This window comes from Geotrypetes seraphini, chromosome 2 (genome assembly GCF_902459505.1).
Source record: "Geotrypetes seraphini chromosome 2, aGeoSer1.1, whole genome shotgun sequence".
In the NCBI taxonomy this organism is placed as follows: Eukaryota; Metazoa; Chordata; class Amphibia; order Gymnophiona; family Dermophiidae; genus Geotrypetes; species Geotrypetes seraphini.
In genome coordinates, this window is record NC_047085.1 from 229461075 (window position 1) to 229487474 (window position 26400).

The 26400-nt window shown below is 42.7% G+C and overlaps 1 protein-coding gene across 2 annotated transcripts in view; it reads left to right on the forward strand.

The window, feature by feature from the left end:
• MYH9 (myosin heavy chain 9) overlaps window positions 1–26400 on the forward strand; it is an 807001-nt gene that overhangs the window by 461843 nt on the left and 318758 nt on the right. For both annotated transcript variants that reach the window (XM_033935132.1, XM_033935133.1), the window contains exons 21-23: window positions 8960–9091; window positions 20438–20644; window positions 21181–21318. In XM_033935132.1, the coding sequence (XP_033791023.1) occupies window positions 8960–9091; window positions 20438–20644; window positions 21181–21318 (477 nt within the window). The remainder of the gene's footprint in view (window positions 1–8959; window positions 9092–20437; window positions 20645–21180; window positions 21319–26400) is intronic.

Genomic DNA, 26400 nt, shown 5'->3' on the forward strand with positions numbered 1-26400 from the left:
AGAAATCAAAATGAAATGTATTCTCGAAAAGGTTTGGTGTGCTCTAGATTGATGAGTAAAGTCCCGTTCAATAGGATGAAGAAGTCTCCAGGAGTCAATCAGCTCCAACGCCTCACACAAAGAAGTAAGGCCCCCGTGAGAACCACCCAACTGTGATGGACCTGGCCCTGTTCTATCTACTGCTCTGTCCATCACCTGATTAAAATCTCCAAGAACTATTAAAGGATGAGACGTGTCTTGAAGGCCCAGTTGAGTTAAGGAGGCAAAAAATTTAGGATCATGCTGATTAGGAGCGTATATAATCAAAAGATAAAACACCTGGCCAGACATAGTCACCCTACAATAAAGATAGCGACCAAGGACATCAGCATTTAATTGTTCCACTTTCCCCGGGAATCCCCTCCTCACCAACAGTGCAACCCCTGCCCTCTTATGTGTAGAAGAAGCAAATAACACCTGACTCACCATCCCTTCTGTAACTTAGAATGTTCCTCTCTCGTCAGTCTAGTCTCCTGCAAACAAGCCAAATCTGCCCCATGATATTTCAACCTGTTTAAGATTTTTGTTCTCTTCATAGGGGATGTGATGCCACTACATTCCATGAGAGAATTCTGAATGTCTTACCACTCATAGCTCCATAAGGTATGGTGCATCCCAACTATTAAACCAACATATCCCCCAGGCGCCCAGCCCTTGCTTGAGGGAAGAATTTCCACACAGAATATGCACCCAAGGAACCCTAAACCACAGCCTGCAAAGTTCCCCATATAAACCACGAACAAGAAAAACAGCAATCCCCTCCCCCATTCCCACAACCCCCCCCCCCCACACACACACACACACACACCAAAGCCTTTCCTTTCCCCCAAGGATCCAAAAGTCAACCAATGGCCCTCGGGAATCCGGAAAGAAGACCACTATTACGGTGCCATCGGAGCCCAGCCCCCCCACCAATTCACATCACAACATACCACCATACATTAACAGTGTTAAACATAAAAGTGCAAACATTATCTGTACAATACATAACTGAATAGGAAAAATCTCCCAGGAACCTCAAGTTGGTGCTGCAGTTGAAGGTTCCAGCTTGTTAATAAAGTCCTCCGCAAGAGCCACGGCATCAAATACTTGCCACTTCCCCTCACATTGGATCTTCAAAATGGCAGGATATAGAAACAAAAAACAGCGCTTCTGTTCCATCAACCAAGAGCACAACGGGTAAAATACCTTCCTATTTTCTGTCAAAGCAGCCGAATAATCCTGGCTGATCCGGATGGGAACAGAATCATATTGCAGGGACTCCTTATTCATACAGTAGGCCCGAAGAAGCTCAACCTTATGGCGGTAATTATGCAACTTGCCGATGACCACTCTTGGACGTCGATTTGTCCCTGTACAAGGTCCAACTCTGTGCACACGCTCAAATATAGGCATAGGGAGCACACTAGCCAGCCATGACTCTACTACTGAAAGGAGGACCGAGTCAGCAATAGTTTTGGGAAAGCCCATGAATCTTAAATTGCCTCTACGAGACCTGTTTTCCAGGTCCTCCAGTTTGTCTTGGTGACTATGCAGCTGAGTTTTAATAATCTCCACCTCAGCTTCCAAAAGCTTGCGCGCCATCCTCTACCATGGTTTCCAGCTCGGTGACCCTTGTTGAGTTATCCTCCAGAAGGGACTCCAATTTAATCAACTGGGTCAAAAGGTGCTCCATACTAGGACTTTAGAGCCTGTAAAATCAATTTCTTTAATTCCGCTAAGGTCTTGGCCGTAAACTGTGTCGGCTCACCAAAAGGCGCGTCCGTCATTTTCTCTTCGCTATCTTTCCCTTTGTCCCGATCTTTTTTCGCCGTTTTTGTTGACATCACGGGAAGATTTTTGGCCAAATATCTGTCCATAAAGGGTCCCAAAAGTAAGGATTCCCAAAAAGCAGATAGTGTATCGCAAAGTCCTACTATTAAAGAAAGGTAAAGGGACGAGGCTCCGGAGCTGGCAAGCTAGGTGTTCACCCGCTCATGGCATCACATGATCTCCTCCTAGCCCATTTAGAAGAGATCTCATTATATTTAGATTTAGATTTTAAGAGGGCCGAAATGTATCATATTCCCATTTTATTGTTAATTTTGCTTCTAATTCTTTAATCTTTTCCTCCAATTCAGAGAATTCCCTTTTAGATTGAGTATTAACATAAGCCGAATATGAAATTATTTGCCCTATCATAATAACTTTAAAAACATCCCATAAAGTTTCCAACGAGATCTCTTCTGAAGTATTAAGTTGAAAATATTCCTCCATTTTTATATAGAATTCTTCTATAAATTTTGTATCCTCAAGCAGTGCATTATTGAACCTCCAAACAGATCTCTTTCCATCTTGTTCCTCCAATTCAAATTCTATCCCTACTCCACCATAGTCTGATAAAATAATTAGATCTATGGTAGCTGTCCTGACCTGTTGTACTAGATTATCTGAAACAAAAATATAATCAATCCTAGAAAATGATTTATAAACATGTGAACAAAAAGAAAATTCCCGAGCATTAAAGTGTAAAATTCTCCAAATGTCTTTCAACCCACAAACTTCAATCAAATTATCCAATCCTAATGATTTTATCATTCTACTAGGTTTTTTATCCATTAGAGGATCCACAAAAGCATTAAAATCTCCCGCCACTACTAAATTAGCCGTAGCCAGAGGTAGAAGAATATGTTGGAGTGTTTTGAAAAATTCTGTTTGATTCGTATTAGGACCATAAATATTAAAAAAGTGATAGAGTATCCTTACCTAAGCTCATGTTCACATGTACCCATCTACCCATAGGATCAGCTGAAATCAAGTTAAATGTCACATTACATTTTTTGTTTACTAATATTAACCCCCCACCCCTTCTTCCCTACTGCAAGAGCATAAAAACATTTTTTAACCCAACCTCCTAACATTTTAGATTCTATATCAGACAAATGGGTCTCTTGAATATACTAAATATCCACATTTTGTTTTTTAAGAATATTAAATGTTTTTTTTTCCTTTTTATGGGATGATTAAGCCCATTGACGTTTAATGTAAGTAATTTCATATACATTTTAAAATTATAATTAGAAGTTCCTTATTCATGTTACAATTTATATTATAACCCATGCACATCCAGAGCCCACCCCTCCCTAAAACCATTCCCTTTCCCTCCCCCAACCCATTAAATAATACGAATACTTGAAAGCACTTTTCAAGACTAGCAATTAACAACTCCCCCCAGGCACGTATAAACAACCATACTAGAAAATTGTAGATTCTTCCCACCATATTACCATACATATTATTTATATTAAAATTAAAAAATAACTTAACAGTATTATTAAATAAATTAAAGTGAAGAAGATCTTAGTCTATTACATCTTTATATCTCAACAGATCAAAATAGAAAATAAAATCATCCTTTAAAAAAAATTATAAAAATTGTTATCCCTGAATATTAATTAATTAGTCAAACTTTCAAATTAATTATGAATAATCAATTATATTTAATAATTTAATCAATAATGTTTTAAATCATATTGATCAATTAAAGTTATTTTTCAATATAAAAATACCCCATATTACATGACTTAAAGCAACAACTTCAATTTCTAACTTTAAATGAACATCTGAGATAATCAGTTTCCCCGTTTCATAGCAAGAAGGTCTTGATTTATTTCCTCTATACCTATCATCAAACTAATTTATATAAATTTTACAGAACATCTGAGAATAAGACCATTAAATAGTAATTAATTAGTTACAAATCTAATTAATAATAATAGATTAGCTAAATTGACTCTAAATTTACCATATACATTTATTATGTAGCCTACATATCTTTACATTATAACTATTTTATATTTATAGAAATGCCCTCTTTCTCCAGGTTGAATGTCATAAATATCTTAATACCATTGAATGTTGTTTAACATTTGCTATCAATTTTTAAAATTAGGATTCTTCTAATAAATATAAACAATTAATTAATTGAGAATTGTTTGTAAATCTTAATTCATTTTCATCTCCTACAAGTGTATAATAATCAATCAAAATAATTTTTACAAATCACTTGACAATCTTACTTATAATCATTAAAGTATAAAAGAATCCCTTCCCACCCACCCCACCCAATAACACTAAATCAATTATCAAATATCATATTACCCAATCCCCACCTCACCTATATCTTATTTAATAACAAGGTGTTTAAGGTGTCTGATCATTAGAATATGTAATCAATGTTAATTTTATTAAGATAATCTTACTAGGAATTGGGGAACCTTAAACAAAGCTATCTACTTTCCCTTAACTATTTTATTATGAATGGAACTTACTTCCTTAATGTGTAAAACTCAATAAAGATGATGATAGATAGTATAACATATGGCCCTCGTTCTCTTTATTGCGGTACAGTAATTCATGTTATTGGCTGGCAGCTATACTTAAATAAGTAGTATTTTAGTATTAATGTTGAATGTGTGACCATCTTCATTCTTGCATCCCACGTCAAGAGATATTTGATTGCCAATCATCATGAACACATTTGATGAATTAAAAAATTTAGTAAGCAGCACATTTCACAATAAAAATATGGATATTTCATATATCTGTTTACTCTATGAATCTGCTCTTAATCACCATACAGAATCAAAGACCAGAGACTAAAAGGTTGCCATTATCTTATTAAGATCATAAGTGTACGAGGATACTGCAGTGCAGATTCTAATATGAATCTGATGTAAACTTCTTATAAGAACAAAAGAAACGCCTTCGCCGGATCAGACCTAGGTCCATCTAGTCCGGCGATCCGCACATGCGGAGGCCCAGTTAGGTGCTCCTTATTGGAGACCCGGATTTCCCGTATCCCCCGATGTGATTTGCAAGAAGGTGTGAATCCAACTTGCGCTTGAAACCCAGAACAGTAGTCTCTGCCACAACCTCCTCTGGGAGAGCATTCCAAGCATCTATTGCTTTGTGGCCAAAATGCTATTTTTGTAGGACATTATTCAATGCGTGGATGGCATAAAACTCAAGCCGCTGCCTTTCTTGATATTCCAGTATCTCACCATCTTCTATTTTGTATCCCTCTGGATTCTCCGATTTCATTCCTACTATGCTAAACAATTGTGCTATCCTCAGAACATTTAAAAACAGAGAAGGAAAATGCTGTGATCATATTTCCATTTTAAATATGATCATTCAAAGGATCAAAAGAACGATTCCTAGCAAATCTTTCAAGCTGAATGTTAAGATTGAGCGGTTTTCAGTATCAGAAGTAAATAACTCTCCACCCTCATCTACATTACGATGTAACGTCATTGAGGAAAGGGAGAAGAGAGATCAAACTCACTGCAGAGACCTCTTTCAAGCCTTATTTTTTTATTTTCATTCAGGAAACCTTGACCAACTTGCTAAATGATGATATCGGCCACAAATTCAGTCCAAACTTATTTTCCAATTTTCATTTAGTAGGCTTGGGAATTTTCTTTATCAAGAAATATGGGCGTGTCAAAAAAAAAAGAACTTCCTTAGCAGTGATTCTAACTCTCCTGTACACAATCACACATAAGTCAACAGTCAGTGTAAAGCCAATTGGTGCAGACTTGACTTAGTTCCGTTGAAACTATAATAATTTGTCTGACGTTTGTTTGTATCTTACTTTAACAATCCAATGTATTTCTTGTAAACAAACTTATTATAACCAATTGATGTAGATAAGGAAATGCAAATTCCATCAGAATAATATGAGGCTATAGTTTATTTGTTCTCCTTTCGCACAGTCAATATGACGACGTTACCGGAAGTATAAAATGAGACGGGACCAGAATAAAACTATCCAATCAGATGACCATACGTGAAAGATCCATATTTCATTCTAATGTTCAGCTGTTAAACTGTAAAACATTTAACCCTTTCATATCCAGATAACACTGTTTAAAAGTTATTCCATCTCCAGTTATTGATCTTAAAATAAGACCATTCCCTCAATCTTCAATATCTGGCAATCATTGAGTATTTGTAGATATTAATCCAGTATTAATAAAGCCATTTAAGTGAAACAAAGTCAAACAATCCAACAGAGCACGAAATTGTGTTTGATTTGAATAAGTATTCCTCATTCCATTGGTGTCACTTGTGAGATATATTCTTTTAACTTAATTGGGTCATCAAAATGTAAAGTTTTATTTTGATATGTTACCCGCATAACAGCTGGGAAAAAAGACCATACTGAGCCCCTAGCTGTTATAATCGGGGCCGTAGTTGGAGAAATAGTTTCCTAGTATCAGCAGTTCTCTTTGCGAAATCCGGTACCACTAAGATCGTTGCTTCTTTGTAATTTAAGTTTTTGTTTTGTTTTGCAAATTGGAGAATCTCAAATGCTTGTTGAAACCGTAAGACACAAAATATTAATGGCCTGGGACCAGTAAAACCGTTAGTTCTCTTTATAGGAATTCTGTGTGCTCTTTCCACTTCAAATGGAAATTTAGAAGACAACAGCACCAGTTTTGGAATAAGCATTTCAATAAAGGCTACAGCGTTTTTACCTTCAGAGTTTTCCAGTAGCCCTAAAAGTCGTATATTTCGCCTACGTGCTCTATTCTCCAGATTTTCAATTTGTGCTGAAAAATCCTGCTGCATTTTCTGACATGTTATAACTGCTGCTTCTGCTTTTTCCAATCTGTTTTCAACGTTATCCATCCTAATAGTAATTCCATCCATTTTATGAGATAAATTTGTTACTTCTTCAATCACTGTAGCAAGTTTTTCTGTGTTGCCCTAAAGTAGTTGTCGGATACTCTTCAATTCCTCTCTTATATCAATTTTATCTGGTGAATCTTCGGATAGAGGTATCCTGGACGGTGTGGTTGGATCTTGCTTGCTTCTTTTTGATTTTCCACCCGAAAAAGCTGTTTCAATATTAATTTGTTTAGAAGTGGCCATATTAAGTAAAGAAATTTTGTTTCCTTTTAAATCATTTTACATTTGCGCTAAAAATCAATAAAAAGTAGCCTGGGTAGACTGAGCTACTTAATTACACGTTCATTAACTAGTGCTCTCAAGCCACGCCCCCAAATCATGGAAATTTTCTTATGGAAGTCTCACTACAGTGGGATCATTTCTTGCTGCTGCAGGATGCTCTCCTTTCTCTAGGTCACTGATAAATGCTGTTGTAAGACCTAAGGAAGAACTGAAGATCTAAATTAGGTGCAGAAGACTCGGAATCCCGTTCTTAACATCCAAATGCCTTCCCTTCAAGGGAATATTAATTCCTAGACTAATTTTACAGGGGAAACAAACATTATTTTCTTCCTAAGAGACCATTCCTTCTCAGAGGGGGTTCCTCCATACTGACCAAAGCACTTGGAGTTGATGGTTGAATGAGCCATTATAAGCTTTCACAGTTCACCTAAGGTGTCCTAGGTGTGATAAACTCAAGCCCAGATATGTAGCCTATATACAGCCTGGAGCAGAACTGCTAAAACCTAGAAATGGGCATAGAAAAAAAACTGATCCAAATTATGTCCCAGTGAGCCCCTTAGGGACTAGAATAAGGCAGAAAGACTTGTGTCTCACAAATGTTAAAGAATTAACTGGCTTAGGCAATTTACAAACCTTTTAATTCAGTAGAGTATTTGGTGGAAGGGGGAAGAAGTTGACTGAGCTATTCCCTATGGTTTTGGACCAACTCCATGAGGATCTTTAAGGGACCATAAACTTGACAGGAAAAGAAAATATTCTAGCAACCAAACTCTTACCAGATGGGCTCTCATGAGTGGTTCCTAGATCTGAGTGTAGTGGACAACACTTCATTTTGGTAGGAGAATGCCTGGAGTATTTGCAACTTCTCAGGACAAAGGTACCTGTGTTCTTTCAAAAAGAAAACCAAAACAGTCTAGATGCTTATTCCTTTCATCAGGTGTGTGCTACTTCCCACTCCTTTAGTGGGAAAACTTTGGTGAAATGTTCAGTGGCTTCTCAGACAAGACAGATCTGGTATAAAACCACCTGGATATAAACATTCAGAAAACAGTCAGCTTAGACATTTTTTCCACCCTTGTTGCTGAACCAGGGAATGCTGCTTCATCCCAACTCACAACTTGAAAGTTGACAGTGATGTAATTCATTCCTAGGGTCTGAAATTCATTTGGCTTCATAAAGAGGAGTCTGAACTGTATACAAAAATGAATTGGGAGCCAGTGAAGTAGCTTGAAGAGGGGGAAATAAACACTGGCAGAAGTCATGCAGTAGATTTTTGAGCAGATTGAAGGAGGAAGAGATGAGATCTGTAAGAAACAAGTTGCAGTAATCTAAGCGTGACGTGATATATGTATGACAGAGTTTGGTAATGTGCTAAAAGGAAGAGATAAATTTTAGTGCTAGAGAAATAAAGGACAGGTTTTAGCAGTCTGACTAGGTGTAGAGAGAGGAGTCAAAATGACCCTACGGTTATAAGCTCACAAGGCAAGAGAAGGGAGGTTGAGAGAGTTAGCTACAGAAATAGAGAACGGGGTGGGGGGAAGGGATGAAGTTCAATCTTGGCCCTCCGTTCAATTTCACATATCTGAGGCATCAAAGGAAGCAATATTAAAGCAAGCTAAGACCTGGGCTTGCATTCCAACTGAAATTTCTGGTGTAGACTGGTAGGTCTGAAAACATGAGAGATTAGAGCACAAAAAATAAATGAAATGTATAGAGTGAATAAGTCCTAAGACAGCCTGAGTTCATGATATAGTAGCTGAAATAATACATAATACTGAATAGCTTTTTTTTTTTTTTTCAGACACTACTATGCTATGCTTTTTTGCTATAGGCTTCTGTGCTTAGTGATTGTATAATATAAATATGGCTGTTCTCACAAACAGATCCTTTTTCAGGAAGTTTTAGGAAATATTGCAAGCCATTTTTTATTTAAACAAGTGTACTTGTGTTTTGCTTCATCCAGGTGAAGCCATTGCTGCAGGTAAGCAGACAGGAAGAGGAGATGATGGCCAAAGAGGAGGAACTAAATAAAGTCAAAGAAAAGCACACTGTCCTGGAGGTGAAAGTAGAAGAACTGGAAAAAGAGCAGTCTTTGGTGAGGAAAATGCATATATGTCTTTGCAAACATGTTCTAAATAAGTATAAAGGTAACACTAATTAGTTCTTGGAAGGGGTTATTGCAGTCTTAAGTAAAGTAGCTAGGCATATTTAACACAATTGCGGCTTGCTCTGCAAATAAAACTAAAATCAATGATTCCAAAGAGATGGCTACAAGGAAGCTGATATGGCTTATCAAAAGAAGCTATTTTATAACATATAAAATGACAGCAAATAAAGGCCATATGGCTTATGAAGCTTCCCATTCATATGGACAGCTCAAGAGACTGATGCCCTGAACCAACTTTTACATTGGCACCCTTCACCCCTGCAATCTGGTATTTCTTCCCTTGCCCACCTGTAATCCGGTGTCTCCCCCCTCCTGATAAAGGATGCCAAAATCCTAGTCCGGCATCTATTTCTTCAGAACAGTGGTCTCCAATGTGCAGCCTCCAAAGTCCTCCATTGCAGTCATCCTGTAAATGTGTTAATTTCAATCTTGCCCATTTGATATACAATAGTAACTGCACAGTCTCAGGTGTCTCATATATGGAATTTGAGACTGTTGACAATCCAACATAAAGTGAGTTTCTTGACAGCAGCAGATGAATTCAGATGTGGGTTATGTTCATCTACGAGCAGGCAGAGATTGAGAGCATATGATGGTATGCTCACTGGTAATTCAGTATTCTCCATCTTCACAGGTGAATGGATGGTGTTTTCTCTTTCTCCTGTTTTCTTGTGCTGCTCAGTTTTGCCTGTAAGTGGTGACTTGGTTCAGCTTCAGGTGCAGCTAAGCTCCTGTTTTGTCTATACCGACTCAGTGGAGCCAAGAGGATTAAGCTTCCTGGGTGCCTATTTCTGGGTACAGCTGGTGGTGCCAGTTCCTTACCCATCCTTGGTAGCCTCATTTGGAAATATCCTGCACTCCTTACTCCCTCCTCACTTCAAAAAAATCTGTTTAAACCCAGAGGGAGTGCAGTGTACTTATGGCACAATGAATGGAGACAACCACAGGGTGTATAGATTGATTTGTACCATTTTCTGGAAGAGTGGCGAGTACTGCACATTGATGCTTCTGCCTACCTTTTGTTGATCCTTCCCATGGTGATCCCTGCTAATACTTTCAGTAATTTTTTGCTTCTGGCAGTGGCATCCTTCTGGCCCTTCCCTTGACTGAACTGCCCCTGTGAATATCAATATTATCCCAGGACAAGCAGGCAGGTATTCTCACTAATGGGTGACGTGATCCAACGGAACCCCGATGCGGACACCTCACAAGCATTTTTGCTTGAAGAAACTCGAAGTTTCGAGTCGCCCGCACCGCACATGCGTGAGTGCCTTCCCGCGTCTCCTCAGTTCTTACTTTTCCGCGGAGCCGAGAAGTCCGTCTTCGACTCTCTGCATGAAGATTTTTCACTTGTGCCTTCTAAAGTCCACGGTTTTGGGTTATTTTTCTCTCAATCGCTGATTTTCGTCGTTCTTTCTTGTTTTTTAAAAACAAAAATTCTGCCATCCGTCCGACCGGGCAGACCACGTAGCCGTATTCCGGCCTATGTCCCGGCCTATCACCGGTTTTAAAAGGTGTGCCAAGTGCCAGCGCGCAATTTTGCTCACCGACCCTCATCGACGCTGTGTTGGGTGTCTCGGGCCTGAACACCTTCCAAAATCGTGCCAGCCCTGCTCCACACTCACAGCACGTGCTTTCAAGCGCCGTTGCGTCTTGTGGGAGTTGCTGTTCAGCATGGAGTCCTCGACGGAGCAATCGTCATCGAAGGGCCCCTCACCTTCGACTTCATCCACTGCTCCTCAGCCTTCCACCTCTGCGGCGCCGAGTCTCATCAAGCCTGCATCGTTCATGCCGGCCCCGACTCCAGCGCCTGCTGCAATGCCTTCCTCAGTCTCTGCAGATCAGGTAGCACAGCAGCCTATTCCACCGGTAGTGCTAAAAGTGCCCAAGGCTTCTAGGCCCAAGCACTCACACATTACCCCCAAAGAACGCGAGGCCCGTGCAGGCGGTCCCATTGCAGATGCGGATCCGTCCTTGCCGGCCTCGTTCCAGACCTTGTTAGAGAAGCAATTCATCGAGCTCTTCACTATCATTGGGCCTAAGCTTCTCTCACAAATCCAGCCTGGGCACGGGGAGGCCTCCCGCGAGGTCAAGCCGTCTCCAGTGCCTCAGCGATACACACACTCTCTACAGGGAGCAGAGTCTCTGCGTGTGTCTGGTCTGGCTTCGGTGCATGCATCGCAAGGAGCAGAGTCTTTGCCCATACCTCCATTGGAACCGATTCACTCGATGCAAGGAGCAGAGTCTTTGCGAGTGCCTCCATTGGAACCCATCCACTCGATGCAGGGGTTCGAGTCCCTACGAGTACCCCGGGGTGATTCCAGCCATCCACCTGTGCTTCGATCAACTGCTTCTAGCCCCATCCACTACCTGTGGCCTTTAGCGAAGATCCATTCACCTCGTTCATCGAGGCCGATATCCAAACACGATGCACATCGGTCGAGGCATTCATCGAGGCACTCGTCCAGGCATGCCTCACCTCAACAGAAGCAGCCTTTCCTCGAGTATTCTCCACCGGCTACTTCACCTCCTCCGATGCCGGAGCTCGAGGACATGATGGGGTCTTTATCACCATCACGATCCCCGTCCTCATTGGATCCCGAGGCCTCGACGTCCTCGAGCCCTTCTCAAGGCCCTGCTTCGGCTGACCTGCTGTCGTTCTCCTCCTTCCTTCGACAGATGGCAGACAACCTGGACACAGATTCCAAATTCTCCAAGGAATACCTGGAGACTATGCACCTCCCTCAACCACCTGCTGAATCCCTCAAACTTCCTCTTCACAAGTTGCTGGATCAGACCTTTATGCGGTGCATTGAAACACCTTATTCCATCCCCACGGTGCCGGGCAAATTGGATATCAGGTACTGCACGGTGCACCACAAGGGGTTCGATGGTTCCCAACTCTCTCATCAATCCCTCTTGGTGGAGTCTTCACTGAAGCGCTCTCACCCCTCCCAGGTCTACGCTGCCGTCCCACCTGGTAGAGAGGGCAAGACCATGGACCGCTTTGGCAGGAGGACTTATCAGAACTCCATGATGACATCCAGGGTTCTGAACTACAGCTTCCATTTCGTCACATATTTCGAGTTCTTCCTGTCGGTACTCCAGAAGTTCTAGCCCTATGTGGACCCCAGGGCACAATCCGAGTACCAGGAGGTTCTGGCCTCGCTGTCCCAGCTCCATTTACAGCTGATGCAATCACCCTACGATGCCTTTGAGCTCTCGGCTCGGGCTACAGCGTGTGCAGTGGCTATGCACCGGCTGGCATGGCTCAGGACCATCGATATGGACCCTAATCTCCAGGACAGGCTTGCCAATGTTCCATGCGCTGGTACCGACCTCTTTGATGAATCCATCGAGGCTGCGACCAAGAAGCTCTCGGACCACGAGAAATCCTTCCAATCCATCCTGCGTCTGAAGCCTAAGCCTGCTCCTCCTCGCCCATCACACCCACTGTTAGTATACCAGCGGCGTTACCCACCTAAGCAGGCTCCCCCATCCGACAGCCTGTGAAGCGGCAGCATTCCCAAAATCAGCAGCAAAAGCCTCAGCCATCCTCCGTCCCTAAGGCTCCTCACCCCTTTTGACTGTCTCATAGAGGACATAACTTCAGTCATCCTGCCATTCTCAGCTGCTCCACCAATTGGAGGTCATCTCCATCACTTTTACCATCAATGGACGACTTACCACTGACCTCTGGGTCCTTTCCATCATCAGAGAAGGGTACTCTCTCCAGTTCGATCGAGTACCCCCGGAACATCCTCCAAGAGAGTATCCTTCCAACTTGACCCAGACCGCCCTATTACAGCTCGGAGCCGTCGAGCCGGTTCCTGTGTCTCAACAGAACAAGGGCTTTTACTCCCGGTACTTCCTTGTTCCGAAGAAGACGGGCGATCTGCGACCCATTTTGGACCTCAGGGTGCTCAACAAGTTTCTGGTCAAAGAGAAGTTTCGCATGTTGACCCTGACATCCCTGTACCCCCTCCTTGAGCAGAATGACTGGTTATGCTCTCTGGATCTCAAGGAGGCCTATACCCACATTCCCATTCATCCGGCCTCCCGACAATACCTCAGATTCAGGGTGGGACATCTTCATCTCCAATACCGAGTGCTTCCCTTCGGCCTGACCTCGTCACCCCAAGTCTTCACCAAGTGCCTGGTAGTGGTGGCCACAGCATTCAGGAACCACGCCTCCAGGTCTTCCCCTACCTGGATGACTGGCTCATCAAGGATTCTACGTCTCAGGGAGTCGTCCTCGCGATCCAGAAGACGATTTGGTTGCTACAACATCTAGGATTTGAGATTAACTTTCCGAAATCCCATCTACAACCCTCACAGACTCTTCCCTTCATCTGAGCTGTTCTGGATACTACCCAACTCAGAGCGTTCCTCCCCTCCGAACGGCGGGAAGCTCTCCTCTTTGCCACTTAGTGTCCTCTTGCCCGTCCATCTCGGCGAGACACATGATGGTTCTCCTGGGCCACATGGCCTCTACAGTTCACGTGACTCCTTTTGCCAGACTTCACATCAGGATTCCTCTGTGGACCCTGGCATCTCAGTGGACGCAGATATCCAACCCTCTGTCCCGACACATCTGAGTCACTCCTGCTCTGCAACAGTCTCTTCGCTGGTGGATGCTATCCTCCAATCTATCCAGAGGTTTGCTGTTCCAAACTCCCACCCATCGGAAAGTGCTCACGACCGACTCGTCCACTTATGCTTGGGGAGCTCATCTGGACGGCCTACGCACTTAGGGTCACTGGACCAGCACAGACCGCCAGTGCCACATCAATCTCCTGGAACTCAGGGCGATTTTCAATGCCTTCTCTACCTTTCAGCACCTGCTTCAAGACGATGTGGTCCTCATCCGCACGGACAACCAAGTCGCCATGTATTATATCAACAAACAGGGGGGCACGGGATCGGCCTCCCTCTGCCAGGAAGCTCTGAAAGTTTGGGATTGGGCGATTCGCCACAACACCTTCCTCAAAGTCGTCTACATCCAGGGGGTGGACAGTGCCTTGGCGGACAACTTGAGTCGTCTGCTGCAACCTCACGAGTGGACCCTCCACTCAACGCCCCTCCATCACATCTTTTCTCAGTGGGGAACTCCTCAGATCGACCTCTTTGCAGCCCCCCACAACTTGAAACTGCCTCAGTTCTGCTCCAGGATCTACACTCCTCACTGCCTCGAGGCAGATGCTTTTCTTCTGGATTGGACAAATCTCTTCCTATATGCGTTTCCTCCATTTCCTCTCATCCAGAAACTCTAGTCAAACTCAAGTCAGACCATACCACCATGATCCTGATCGCTCCATGGTGGCCCAGACAACCTTGGTACTCCCTTCTGCTTCAACTCAGCAGCAGGGAGCCCTTCCCTCTACCAGTGTTTCCATCACTACTTACACAGCAGCAGGGATCTCTACTTCATCCCAACCTGCAGTCTCTACACCTGAAAGCTTGGTTCCTCTCAATGTAGCCCCTCTCCAGTTTTCTCAACCTGTGAGAGAGGTCCTGGAAGCTTCAAGGAATCCTGCTACTAGACAATGCTACCACCAGAAGTGGACTAGATTCGCTGCCTGGTGCATTTCTCATCATCATGAGCCACAACACTCCTCCTTGTCTTCAGTTTTGGATTATCTTTTGCAACTTTCTCATTCTGGTCTCAAGTCTACATTGATACGAGTCCATCTTAGTGCAATTGCTGCTTTCCATCAGCCTCTCCAAGGGAAACCTCTCTCTGCTCATCCGGTGGTTTCCAGATTCATGAAAGGACTCTTCCATGTTAATCCTCCCCTCAAACCACCTCCAGTGGTTTGGGACCTCAATGTTGTTCTTTCTCAGCTTATGAAACCTCCATTTGAACCTCTCCACAAGGCTCATCTGAAGTATCTCACTTGGAAAGTGGTGTTCCTTATTGGCCTCACCTCTGCTCGTCAAGTTAGTGAGCTTCAAGCATTGGTGGCGGATCCACCTTTCACAGTATTCCACCATGACAAGGTGGTCCTTCGCACTCATCCAAAATTCCTCCCCAAAGTGGTCTCTGAATTTCATCTGAATCAATCCATTGTTCTACCTGTGTTTTTTCCAAAGCCTCATTCTCATCCTGGAGAATCAGCTCTTCCTACTCTGGACTGTAAACTTGCTTTGGCTTTCTACCTGGAACGCACCAAGCCACACAGAACTGCTCCTCAACTTTTCATCTCCTTTGATCCGAATAAATTGGGACGTCCCATCTCTAAGCGCACCATCTCCAACTGGATGGCGGCTTGTATCTCCTTCTGTTATGCCCAGGCTGGATTACCCCTTCTGAGCATGGGCATTGGACGCCAGCGCACTCATAAAACTGTAGTTACCAATTAAGCTGCTAGCTTTCACTCAAGGTGTGAAAAATAACAAAAACATGAAAAATGACGCTAACGCAAGGTTCACCAAAATATTTAATTTTATTGTTTCTATTTTTCTATCATGGCCATCAAAAGGCTAGTTGCGTTAGTGGGAGGTCATTATAGTTGCCAAAATGCTGGCCTTCCGATAACGAACTCAACTCGATACTTCAAAGCGCCCCATTATATACCTTTGGCTCAGTGTGACATCATTGGCTGTCAGCCAATCAAATACAGAGGTGGTCTTTAAAGTTAGACAAAGAACTCTACGTGTTTAAAAGTTTCAGAAATTACATTTGTTTTGTTTACATTCATTTCTGAATATACATTAACATTTTATAACATCCAATATTCTTTTTGTCATTCTTAAAACTTATTTCAGACAATTTGTCTGTGTGTCAGGCAAGATGCTGAAATATTCTCAGCCTGCTTTGAACAACTAACAGTTTCATGTTCCACCTAATAAAACTGGTCAGCCTTAGAGGAAAAGGAGGGGCTGTTTTCCCCCTTATGCTAGATACTGCTAATTATTTCCAGATGTTGTGCTCAGGCTTCCTTTAAATTTCTTTAGGTTGCAAATATATATATATTATGTTTTTTCAAAACCAATTCTTTTGTTCAAAACACATCCATACATATAATCACTCACTTTCGGGGCCCCTTCCATTCATACCTTCATAACTCGATTATTCATATTTCATACATGTTATATTTCAGTTTGGGATACGTAATCTCATATACTTTTCTAACCAGCCTAAAGCACATCTGGTATCAATTAGAACCACGAGGCTTAGAAGCGGGAAACTCTGAACAAAAGGACACAGGCTAAACACAAAATGGAGTAATCAAACAGAAGAATACAGAAAGACAGAGAACAAAATGGAGTCCATGTATATCCTGATTTCCTCCATGATGTAGCCTAATAGCAAAGTACATAAAAGAATATTATTATGCTTTTCCTTAATATTAATCTGTAGTGTGTTTTCTGGCCTTGTCTACATCCATATTCAGATTTTTATTCACCAATTTTTCTTACGCTTCTATTAGGTATGGCCTTAACTAACACATGTTTGTTTCTGACTAGAGTTATCCAGAATCATACGAAAAACCAGCACTTTTGTAGAAACATTCCTCAAAAATACTGCACTATCATGTCCTGACGTCCATTCCATTACCATCCCATAGATATTACCCCCTACTGGCCATGAGCCACTACTGCTCACTTCACAGTAAAGTCACAGCCCACAAGGTCAGAGCAATGGCAGCCTTCCTCAGATCGACACCAATTGAGGAGATTTGTAAGGCTGCCACTTGGTCCTCGGTTCACACCTTCACTTCTCACTATTGTCTGGATACTTTCTCCAGACGGGATGGACAGTTTGGCCAAACAGTACTACAAAATTTATTCTCCTAAGTTGCCAACTCTCCCACCATCCCATTGTGGTTAGCTTGGAGGTCGCCCATTAGTGAGAATACCTGCCTGCTTGTCCTGGGATAAAGCAATGTTACTTACCGTAACAGTTGTTATCCAGGGACAGCAGGCAGCTATTCTCATGTCCCACCCACATCCCCTGGGTTGGCTACTCTGCTAGCTATCTGAACTGAGGAGACGCGTCCTGGTCTGGGCGGGAAGGCATGCGCGGTGCGGGTGACTCGAAACTTCGAGTTTCTTCAAGCAAAAATGCTTGTGAGGCGTCCGCATCAGGGCTCCGTTGGATCACGTCACCCATTAGTGAGAATAGCTGCCTGCTGTCCCTGGATAAATGTTACGGTAAGTAACATTGCTTTACTGCAGTGGGGGCCCAAGGAGGCAGATTGAGTGCTCCTTGCCTGTCTTGTACTGGTCATAAGGTAGCAGGGTCCGGAATTCCCTCTTTTCAGCCACTAATGTCATGGTCTGTTGCTGGAGCTACTTCTCCAATTTTTTCTTTCTGTCAGAGGAGTTTGTGCCATGCAAGTTCCTCTTGCTTGGATGTGCTTTCCTGCATCAACGTCCTTTTACCATCACTCAAGGCTATTCGGCAGCACATTTGTATGCATTGGATTCACTGCGAGTGCTGCTAAGCAGCAGGCGGGCTCATTCTTAGCCACTGGTGGTTCCATGAATTAATTTTATTTAGGGGGGGTGCTTTTCTTTGACTGAAAAATGTATTTTTGGACTGGTGAGTATACAGCATCACAGTTCATGGGCCTGGCACATGTTGGGTCCCAGCCTCCATTTCCTTTCCAGAAGGTTTTGCTCACTAGTTTTGGGGGTAAGTTGCAACGTAGGAGACCTAGTATGGGATCTTCTCCCAGATATCCATGTTGACATGCATTAAAAAAAAAAAAAAGAGCTTGCTGCCAGTTGTGTCTCCTGTTGTTGCTTTTGCTAGAGCCTGTGCAGGAGAACTGTACTTTAGCAGGGGTTGAAACCAGCTTAAGTGGGCTTCTTGCTATTTTTCCTTTTTCCCCTTCAATTTTTCCCGCCAGAGGTTAGGTGCAGACTGCCATTGTCGCATGGTCTCCCCTTCTTCAGTAGAGTAGATCAGAGAAAGAGGTCCTTCAGCCTTCCTGGGCCTTTTTCTTTCTTGAAAACAAATTGCTTTCTCTGGAGACAAACAGAGGATTTGCAGGTACACTTGAAGGTGAAGTCCTCTAACTGAACCTGAGTGCCGGTGCTCTCCCCAAGCTAATGGTAAGCTTTTAGCTTACTGGGCAAGTGTAAGGGGACTCTACTCCTAGAGCCCCTCCCTCCGCCCTGTCAGTTTTTTCTTTGGCCGCTCCTGAAAGGTTGCAGCTTTCCCGTCTCTCCTTCAGACCCCCCCCCCCAAAAAAAAAAAAACAACAACCCTAAAAGAAGATTAACATAGAAACATAGAATATGATGGCAGGAAAGGGCCTTTGGCCCAACAAGTCTGCCCACTTAAATAACTCTCCCCCCTAAGTTCTTCTTTGAAGTGAACCCGCATGTTGATCCCATTTGTTCTTAAAGTCAGTCACGTTATTGGCCTCGACTACCTGAAGTGGAAGATCATTCCAACGGTCAACCATCCTTTCAGTGAAGTACTTCCTAGTGTCACCATGAAATCTCCCGCCCCTGATTTTTTTAGAGGATGCCCTCTTATCACCGTAGGTCTTGTAAGGAAAAAGATGTTCTCTTCCACCTCAGTACGGCCAATAACGTATTTGAACGTCTCTATCATGTCAAACCTCTCTCTGCGTTCCTCGAGAGAGTATAGCTGCAGCTTACCTGAACGTTATTCATATGGGATATCCTTGAGTCCTGAGATCATCTTGGTGGCCCTTGTGCTGCTGAAAAGATCTTAGAGCAATTATGCTCTAATGCTTCTTTCAATTGTGCACATGCTAGTTCTGACAACGATCACCAGATGTGTGATGTTGAAGCTGCAGCATTCAACTTTGAGGCAACTTGCTACTGCCTCATTTTCCTGGTGGTCCGATGCAATTGAGGAATGTCATTGGTGTTTCTGCCTTGATGTCGAACATCAGTTCTGACTCTTGATGCCAGTATGATGTGTCTGTTATTAGCTGTATTTAGCTAATGTTGAGAGCTGTTGCTATGCACGTCAATCAGCACTGGAGGTTTTAGTGTTAGACGCCTGATACACTCATTTTATGGGCAAAGGTTGTTTCGCAGTAGAAATTTGTCCAAAAGGCCTGATAATGCCTATGAGCAAAAGCAATTTCTCAGTAGATACGAGGTCTGTTAAAATAGTTCAAGGACAGTTTGAATTGTGCACCAACAGGAAGTTCTTTTGAGACACGCTAGATGGCATTGAGTAGCTTGAAACCTCATGAGCAACCTTCTTGTTCCATTTATCTGTTTTTGTCTCCAAGCTACAGCAGCACTATAGCGTGAAGTTCTGTTTTAAATTGGGTAAGACAGCTACAGAAACTTAAATTGGGTAAGACAGCTACAGAAACTTATGAAATGTTGCAAGTGGCCAGAGATTGAAGGACCAATGGCGTATACAGAGTCAATTCTGGCATCGGCATCTCTTCCCCCACACAAACAAAGTCACATCTTCCCTGAGCTCAGGGCCATTTCTGGAGGGTCTCCGAGCATGTAGTGATAATGTGTGCATGCACGAATGCATGCAATTTCATTGCATTGACATCTGCACATACTTGGAGGCCCATCCAGAAATGACACAAAGCTCAGGGAAAATAAGATGAGGTTCTCGTGGGGGTGGGTGGTGTGCCACAGAAAAATATTTGCTCCGTTAGTGTGTTAGAACAAAAAGGTTTGTGGGACACACTTCTAGATCTACCTCCCATTCTTATTTTTCAGCTTTCAGCTTTTCATCTGGTAAGAAGAATGTGATACATTCCCATTTGTTTATCATTCTACATATTTCTCTTTTCATCTCTTAATGCCACTTTTACACTTGCTCTTCTCACTAACATGTTACTGAAATGGTATGGGGAAGACTGTCTTCTATTTACACCTTCGCTTTAATGACTTTTCCTGCTTGATGTTTTTCAGATGTTGCCTCTTCTATACAGTCTCTTTTGAAAACAGTGGATCGTTTCCTCATTTACTCTAACATGACCTTTACATATCCTTTTTTTTGCCTACTGCTTTTCTATTTCCTCCTAGATGTTTCCTTCTAACTAGTGGCTCCTTGCTATACTCTCTCCATCTTCATTTTTTTTTTTCCTTCAGTCTAGCACCCTTGCTTTTGAACAAATCACTGCCTGTTAGATATAAAACCTAGAAAGGTTTTCCTTTGTAAGTAACTGTTTCATTGGGGTTTTTTTTAGCAGGGCTGGAGAATCAAACCATCTCTTAACAGCATCTTGATTCCAATGTGAAAAGTGTTTGTAAGTTATTAATAACTTCAGCTTTTTGCTAACTTGACTGTATATTCTTATACAAATATAGCTAACAGCAGAGAAGATGCAGCTGCAGGAAAGACTGCAAGCAGAGAGTGATCTCTGTGCTGAGGCAGAAGAGATGAGAGTCCGCCTTGTAGCTAAAAAGCAGGAATTGGAGGAGATACTGCATGACCTGGAATCCAGAGTTGAAGAGGAAGAAGAACGATGTCAGCAATTACAGACAGAGAAAAAGAAGATGCTACATAATATTGCAGTAAGCATGCAAAGGCTTTATTTACAAAATGAGCTTGCTAGAGTGTTGTGTGGAAATTGGGAGCCATTCTAATGATCAAAAGCTAACTCTGAATTGCCAAGCAGTAGCCCTGGATTCTTTTCATGGGTTATTTTTACCTGGACTGTATGGTGAATGAAACTAGTACTAAAAAGAGTAGTATTCATTGTGCCTAACAACTGATGCAGTCCTGAAAGGTGAAGCATTGTAAAGATGAGAGCATAGGTGAAAACAAGAAAAATATTGGTGACTAGTCAAGATAGATTTGTAATGGCCTGCATAGGAGGAAGCACAAAATCATTACTTAGTGGTTTGTTGGTTTTTTTTTCTTTAACTGGAAGTTTCTTTGGATCTCTCATAGGCCAAGTTTAAAACAGGCTTTGTTTAGGATTGTTTCTTGAAAAAAAAGTTACCTAGTTGAGCATCTTGGGACTATATAATGTGCATATATAGGGAGCAGAGGTTCTCTTGACAGGGGTCTTTAGTAATTGCTGTTAATATGTACTTCATTCTTGAAGGAGCTGGAGGAGCAGCTGGAAGAAGAAGAGGCTGCAAGGCAGAAACTACAACTGGACAAAGTCAGCACAGATGCCAAAGTAAAGAAGTTGGAGGAAGATGTGATTGTACTAGAAGATCAGAACAGTAAACTGGGAAAGGTGAGACTAAGTCCAGTAAGGAAACAATAACTATATGACATGGATTCTTTAGATCTCCTCGGAAAACTATTCACCAACATTCCAAAGTATTCTGAACTTCTCAGAGCAGGCCTTTGGGTCATCATTGTAACTTAAGCTATAATTAAAGCTTCTAATTTTTAGGTATTATCTAATCAACGCAAAATACTCTAGTGCAGCAAAAAGGGCATTTTTTAATTAATACCATAAACGGAAAGGGGGGCTTGTATACCGCCTTTTTATGGCTTTGGCATTTCAGAGCTTACATTCAAAGCGGTGGGCTCTGGAGCATAAAGTGGCTTGTCCAAGGTCACATGGAGCAGCACCAGGATTTGATCTCGCAACCTCTGGGTGCAAAGGCAGCAGCTCAACCAGTGAGCCACACCACTTACCCCATTCTTGCCTCTCCTGATTTGTTTTGTATCCTCTGCTCAACTTTCATATTTTCCCTGCACTGGTAACTCATAAGTGGCACATGTACATTTGATCCCACTTGTTAAAGGTACTCAACATGACAAAAACACTTTGAACTCTCAAGCCCTAGCTATAATACTGGTGTGCAAGAGATTTAGATTTGGATCCCTACCAACTAAACCTGAGCATGCCAGAGGGTAGTGTGAACAAATCATGAAAGGGAGAACAGATTGTGAATACAGCTGATATTGTGATAGCTTCAAACTAGCCAGCAAGCAGAGGATAAGGTGTTCCTTGGAAAAGGGTCTCTTTAGCTCATGGACTGATACATTCTTAGAGTCCACTGGACATGTCATCTGAAACTGACATACAGTAACTTTTTTAAAAATTAACCCCTATAATTAAAGGGGCTTGTGAACAAACCAGTTGTAGAAAAGAAAATGGACTAGCTGATCCTAATTTAAGGGTATTCTTAATATACAGTAGGGCTGGACGACCGAGGAATGAAGGGAGTGCTAAAGAAGGACAAAGCCATCGCCGTCAAACTGAACACATTTTTTGCATCTGTGTTTACCGAAGAGGATATACGCAACATAAAGGAAGCCGACAGACTATACGCAGGCAACAAAGACGGGAAACTGACAGGGTTGACGGTCAGTCTAGAAGAGGTATGCTGGCAGATTGATAGGATTAAAAATGATAAATCCCCAGGACCGGATGGCATCCATCCGAGGGTAATCAAGGAACTGAAAGAGACTATAGCTGAACTGCTTCAACTGATAGCCAATCTGTCGATCAAATCAAGAAGGGTTCTGGAAGACTGGAAGGTGGCGAATGTTACACCGATCTTCAAGAAAGGTTCGAGGGGTGATCCAGGAAACTACAGACTGGTGAGTCTGACCTCGGTACCGAGAAAGATGGTAGAGGCGCTGATAAAGGACTGCATCATTGAGCACCTTGACAGACACAATCTGATGAGGACCAGCCAGCATGGCTTCAGCAGAGGAAAATCTTTGCTTGATGAACTTGCTACACTTCTTCGAGGGAGTAAACAGGCAGATAAGACAAGGGTGACCCAGTCGACATTGTATATCTAGATTTTCAGAAGACTTTCGACAAGGTTCCACATGAACAACTACTTTGAAAAATTGCGAGCCATGGAATTGAAGGTGAAATAAGTGGATTAAAAATTGGCTGGCGAATAGGAAACAGAGTGGGAGTAAATGGAAAATACTCGGACTGGAAAAGTGTTACCAGTGGAGTGCCACAGGGTTCGGTGCTTGGCCCCATGCTCTTCAACATATTTATAAATGATCTGGAAATTGGTATGACGAGTGGGGTGATTAAATTTGCAGACGATACAAAGTTATTCAGAGTAGTGAAGACACGTGAGGATTGAGAACATCTGCAACATGACAAACACGCTCGCGAAATGGGCCGCAACATGGCAGATGATGTTCAACATGGATAAGTGTAAGGTGATGCATGGCGGTAACAAAAATCTTATACAGGATGTCCAGGGCGGTACTTGGAGACACCCCCCAGGCAAGAGACTTGGGAGTACTGGTCGATAAATCGATGAAGCCGTCCGTGCAATGTGCGGCGGCGATGAAAAGGGCGAACAGAATGCTAGGAATGATTAAGAAGGGGATCACAAACAGATTGGAGAAGGTTATCATGCCGCTGTACCGGACCATGGTACGCCCTCACCTGGAATACTGCATCCAGCACTGGTCGCCGTACATGAAGAAAGGCACGGTACTACTCGAAAGGGTCCAAAGAAGAGTGACTAAAATAATTAAGGGGCTGGAGGAGTTGCCGTACAGTGAGAGATTAGAGAAACTGGGCCTCTTCTCCCTTGAAAAGAGGAGACTGAGAGGGGACATGATAGAAACATTCAAGATACTGAAGGGAATAGTCTTAGTAGATAAAGACAGGTTGTTCACCCTCTCCAAGAGAGCGCACTCTAAAGTTAAAAGGGGACAGATTCCATGCAAATGTAAGGAAGTTCTTTTTCACCCAGAAAGTGGTAGAAAACTGGAATGCTCTTCCGGAGGCTGTTATAGGGGAAAACACCTTCTAGGGATTCAAGACAAAGTTAGACAAGTTCCTGCTGAACTGGAACATATGCAGGTAGGGCTAGTCTCAGACACTGGTCTTTGACCTGGGGGCCACCGCAGAAGTGGACTGCTGGGCATGATGGACCACTAGTCTGACTCAGCAGTGACTTCTTATGTTCTTCTTTCTCTCCAGATTACTCCCAGTTAGTGAATGTTTGCCCTCCTACCAGCAGATGGGAGACTGAGAACTATTGAGTAATGTCATAATATAAACACCTGTAAAGCCCAGAACTTGCAAGTATTTGTCTGATCAGATGGTAGGTGAGCACCTGTGCAACTCTAGTGAAGTTTGGAGGCTCCCTTTTGGCCCCATAGATTAAAAAAAAAAGGTGGGCCTGGCTTTCCTGACTGCACACAGTTATTCAGATCATCCTCCAACAACCTCCAAAAGCTGTCCTGAAATTGAAAAAAATAAGCTAATGGCTAAGTGATAATATGCTAGCCTTGAATATCCCCAAGACTAAAACTGCTTTTTCTATGGAAAGATGGATTAACTCTGTCCTCCTCTAACTGTCTCAAAGGCACTCCATTACAAATACAGTAAACCCTCGTTTATCTGGACTTAGGATTTAACGGACTGCGCCCCAGCGACTACAACTCCCAATTTGCGACGCTCTTCGAGTGATGCCAGCAACACTGATAGTCATAACATCTGGTGAAATCTGCCCCAGTGCAATGTTTGGGGCTGAACAGCCACTTCCCAGAGGAAAAGAAGGGCTTTTCTCAGCATAATTGGCTTTCACACCCCCACCACCCCCAGAGGGAAAGATATTTGGATTTTCTGGACAATCATATTTAACGGACACCCCTCCCCCCATGCAGTCCATTAAATCAAGGGTTTACTGTAGTTACATCTATTAAAATTCTAGGTGTCATTTTTGACTACAAGCTAACTTATCACGATCAGATCAGTTCTGTTAAAAACAGCTTTAATAGACTACGTATGATACGCTCTTGGCAAACTTCCTCAAACTAACCTCACTAAATATCTTGATACTCGCTTGTTATCTCAAAATTCAACTATTGTAATTTACTTTATAAGGGTATAACACAAGAAGAATTAAAGGTGTCTTCAAATTGTACAAAATATGGGCAATAAAGCATTATGAAAGCCAGGAAATTCGACCATGTAACACCATTTTTGATTAACTCAACAGGATTACATATAAAATAATCCTACTAACATTTAAAATACAAGCATCTAATGCCCCTCTATTCATAGATTTCTTATATCCTATGCCCTCCTCACGATCACTAAGATCAAATAAACATCTGTCTATCCCTTCCTTGATAATTATCGACACAAGGCGTTCGAATGTTTTCTCAGTAACAGCCACACTACTCTAGAATTCCCTACCAACTCACTTAAGGGAGAAAAAAATCTTTAGATCGATTTAAGGACAAATTGAAAAGTTTTCTGTTTAATTCAGGATTTCTCTGCTGATTTCTAATCTTGAGCGATCTTTCATAAATGGATTTCCCTCTCCTTGTTTTTACCTTTCATGTTCTGTCCTATAACTGATATAGTTCCTACCCTTTTCCCCATACTTCAGTACGTCCGTTTCTGTTTGTGGTTTTGATTTTTATAAGTTTGTTAATTATATTACTACGTATACTCGAATATAGGATGAGATATTTGGTCCAAAAAAATGGGGGTTTCGTCCTATATTTGGGTCATCACCTGACTCCCCCCTCCCCGACTTGATTTAGGCCTCTAATAGGCCGGGATAGGAGAGATTCCTCCCGTCCCAGCCGATACAAATAATTTCTTTTTACCTGCTCCTCCCCCCCCTCCCGCATACCTTTTCTGTTACACCCTCCCCCCACTTTTTCAGTTATCCCTGGTGGTCCTGCGGTGTATGGGCAGGACCGCGCTCATGCCCTGCGCACCTCCTTCTGGGCTCAGGATTCACGGCACACAGGAGGAAGCTTCTAGAGCGTCTGCGCAGCCCAGTGCCGATAGCAGAATGACTGCTGCTAGTTCTCGTGAGACTCGTGTGACCTGGCGGCAGCCATTCTGTTGGTGGCGCAGGGCTGCGCAGGAGCTTGAGATGCTCGCTCTTACATGCCTGTGCGCCCCAATCTGTGTGTCTCTCTCTTGCTCTCTCTGTGTGTCTCTGTCTCTCTCTGTCTCTTTCACACACATCAGAGAGTAGGCTTCCGGGTTGGCTGCAGTGTCCAGTCCATTCCTGAGCCCACACAGAATTTGGGAAGGCTTTTTTTATGGTGCTCTGTACTTGCATGTACAGTCTTCATTCTCATGTGTCATCCTAGGGAACCTAAACTCTGGAAGGCAACGCACTACTTTTTTCTATGTGGGGACAGTTGAATTTGATGGTCATTTCCTTCTTCCCCTGGGCATTTTGCTAATTTGTTATTCTCCACCATATTCCTTTGTCAGTAGAAATACTGGAAGGCTTTAGGATGCACTGGTGCTTTATTATGACATCACTTGGTAGTTCTCGGTCTCCTATCTGCTAGTAGGAGGGCACATACCCACTCATTGGGAGCAGTCTGGAGAGACTCGATG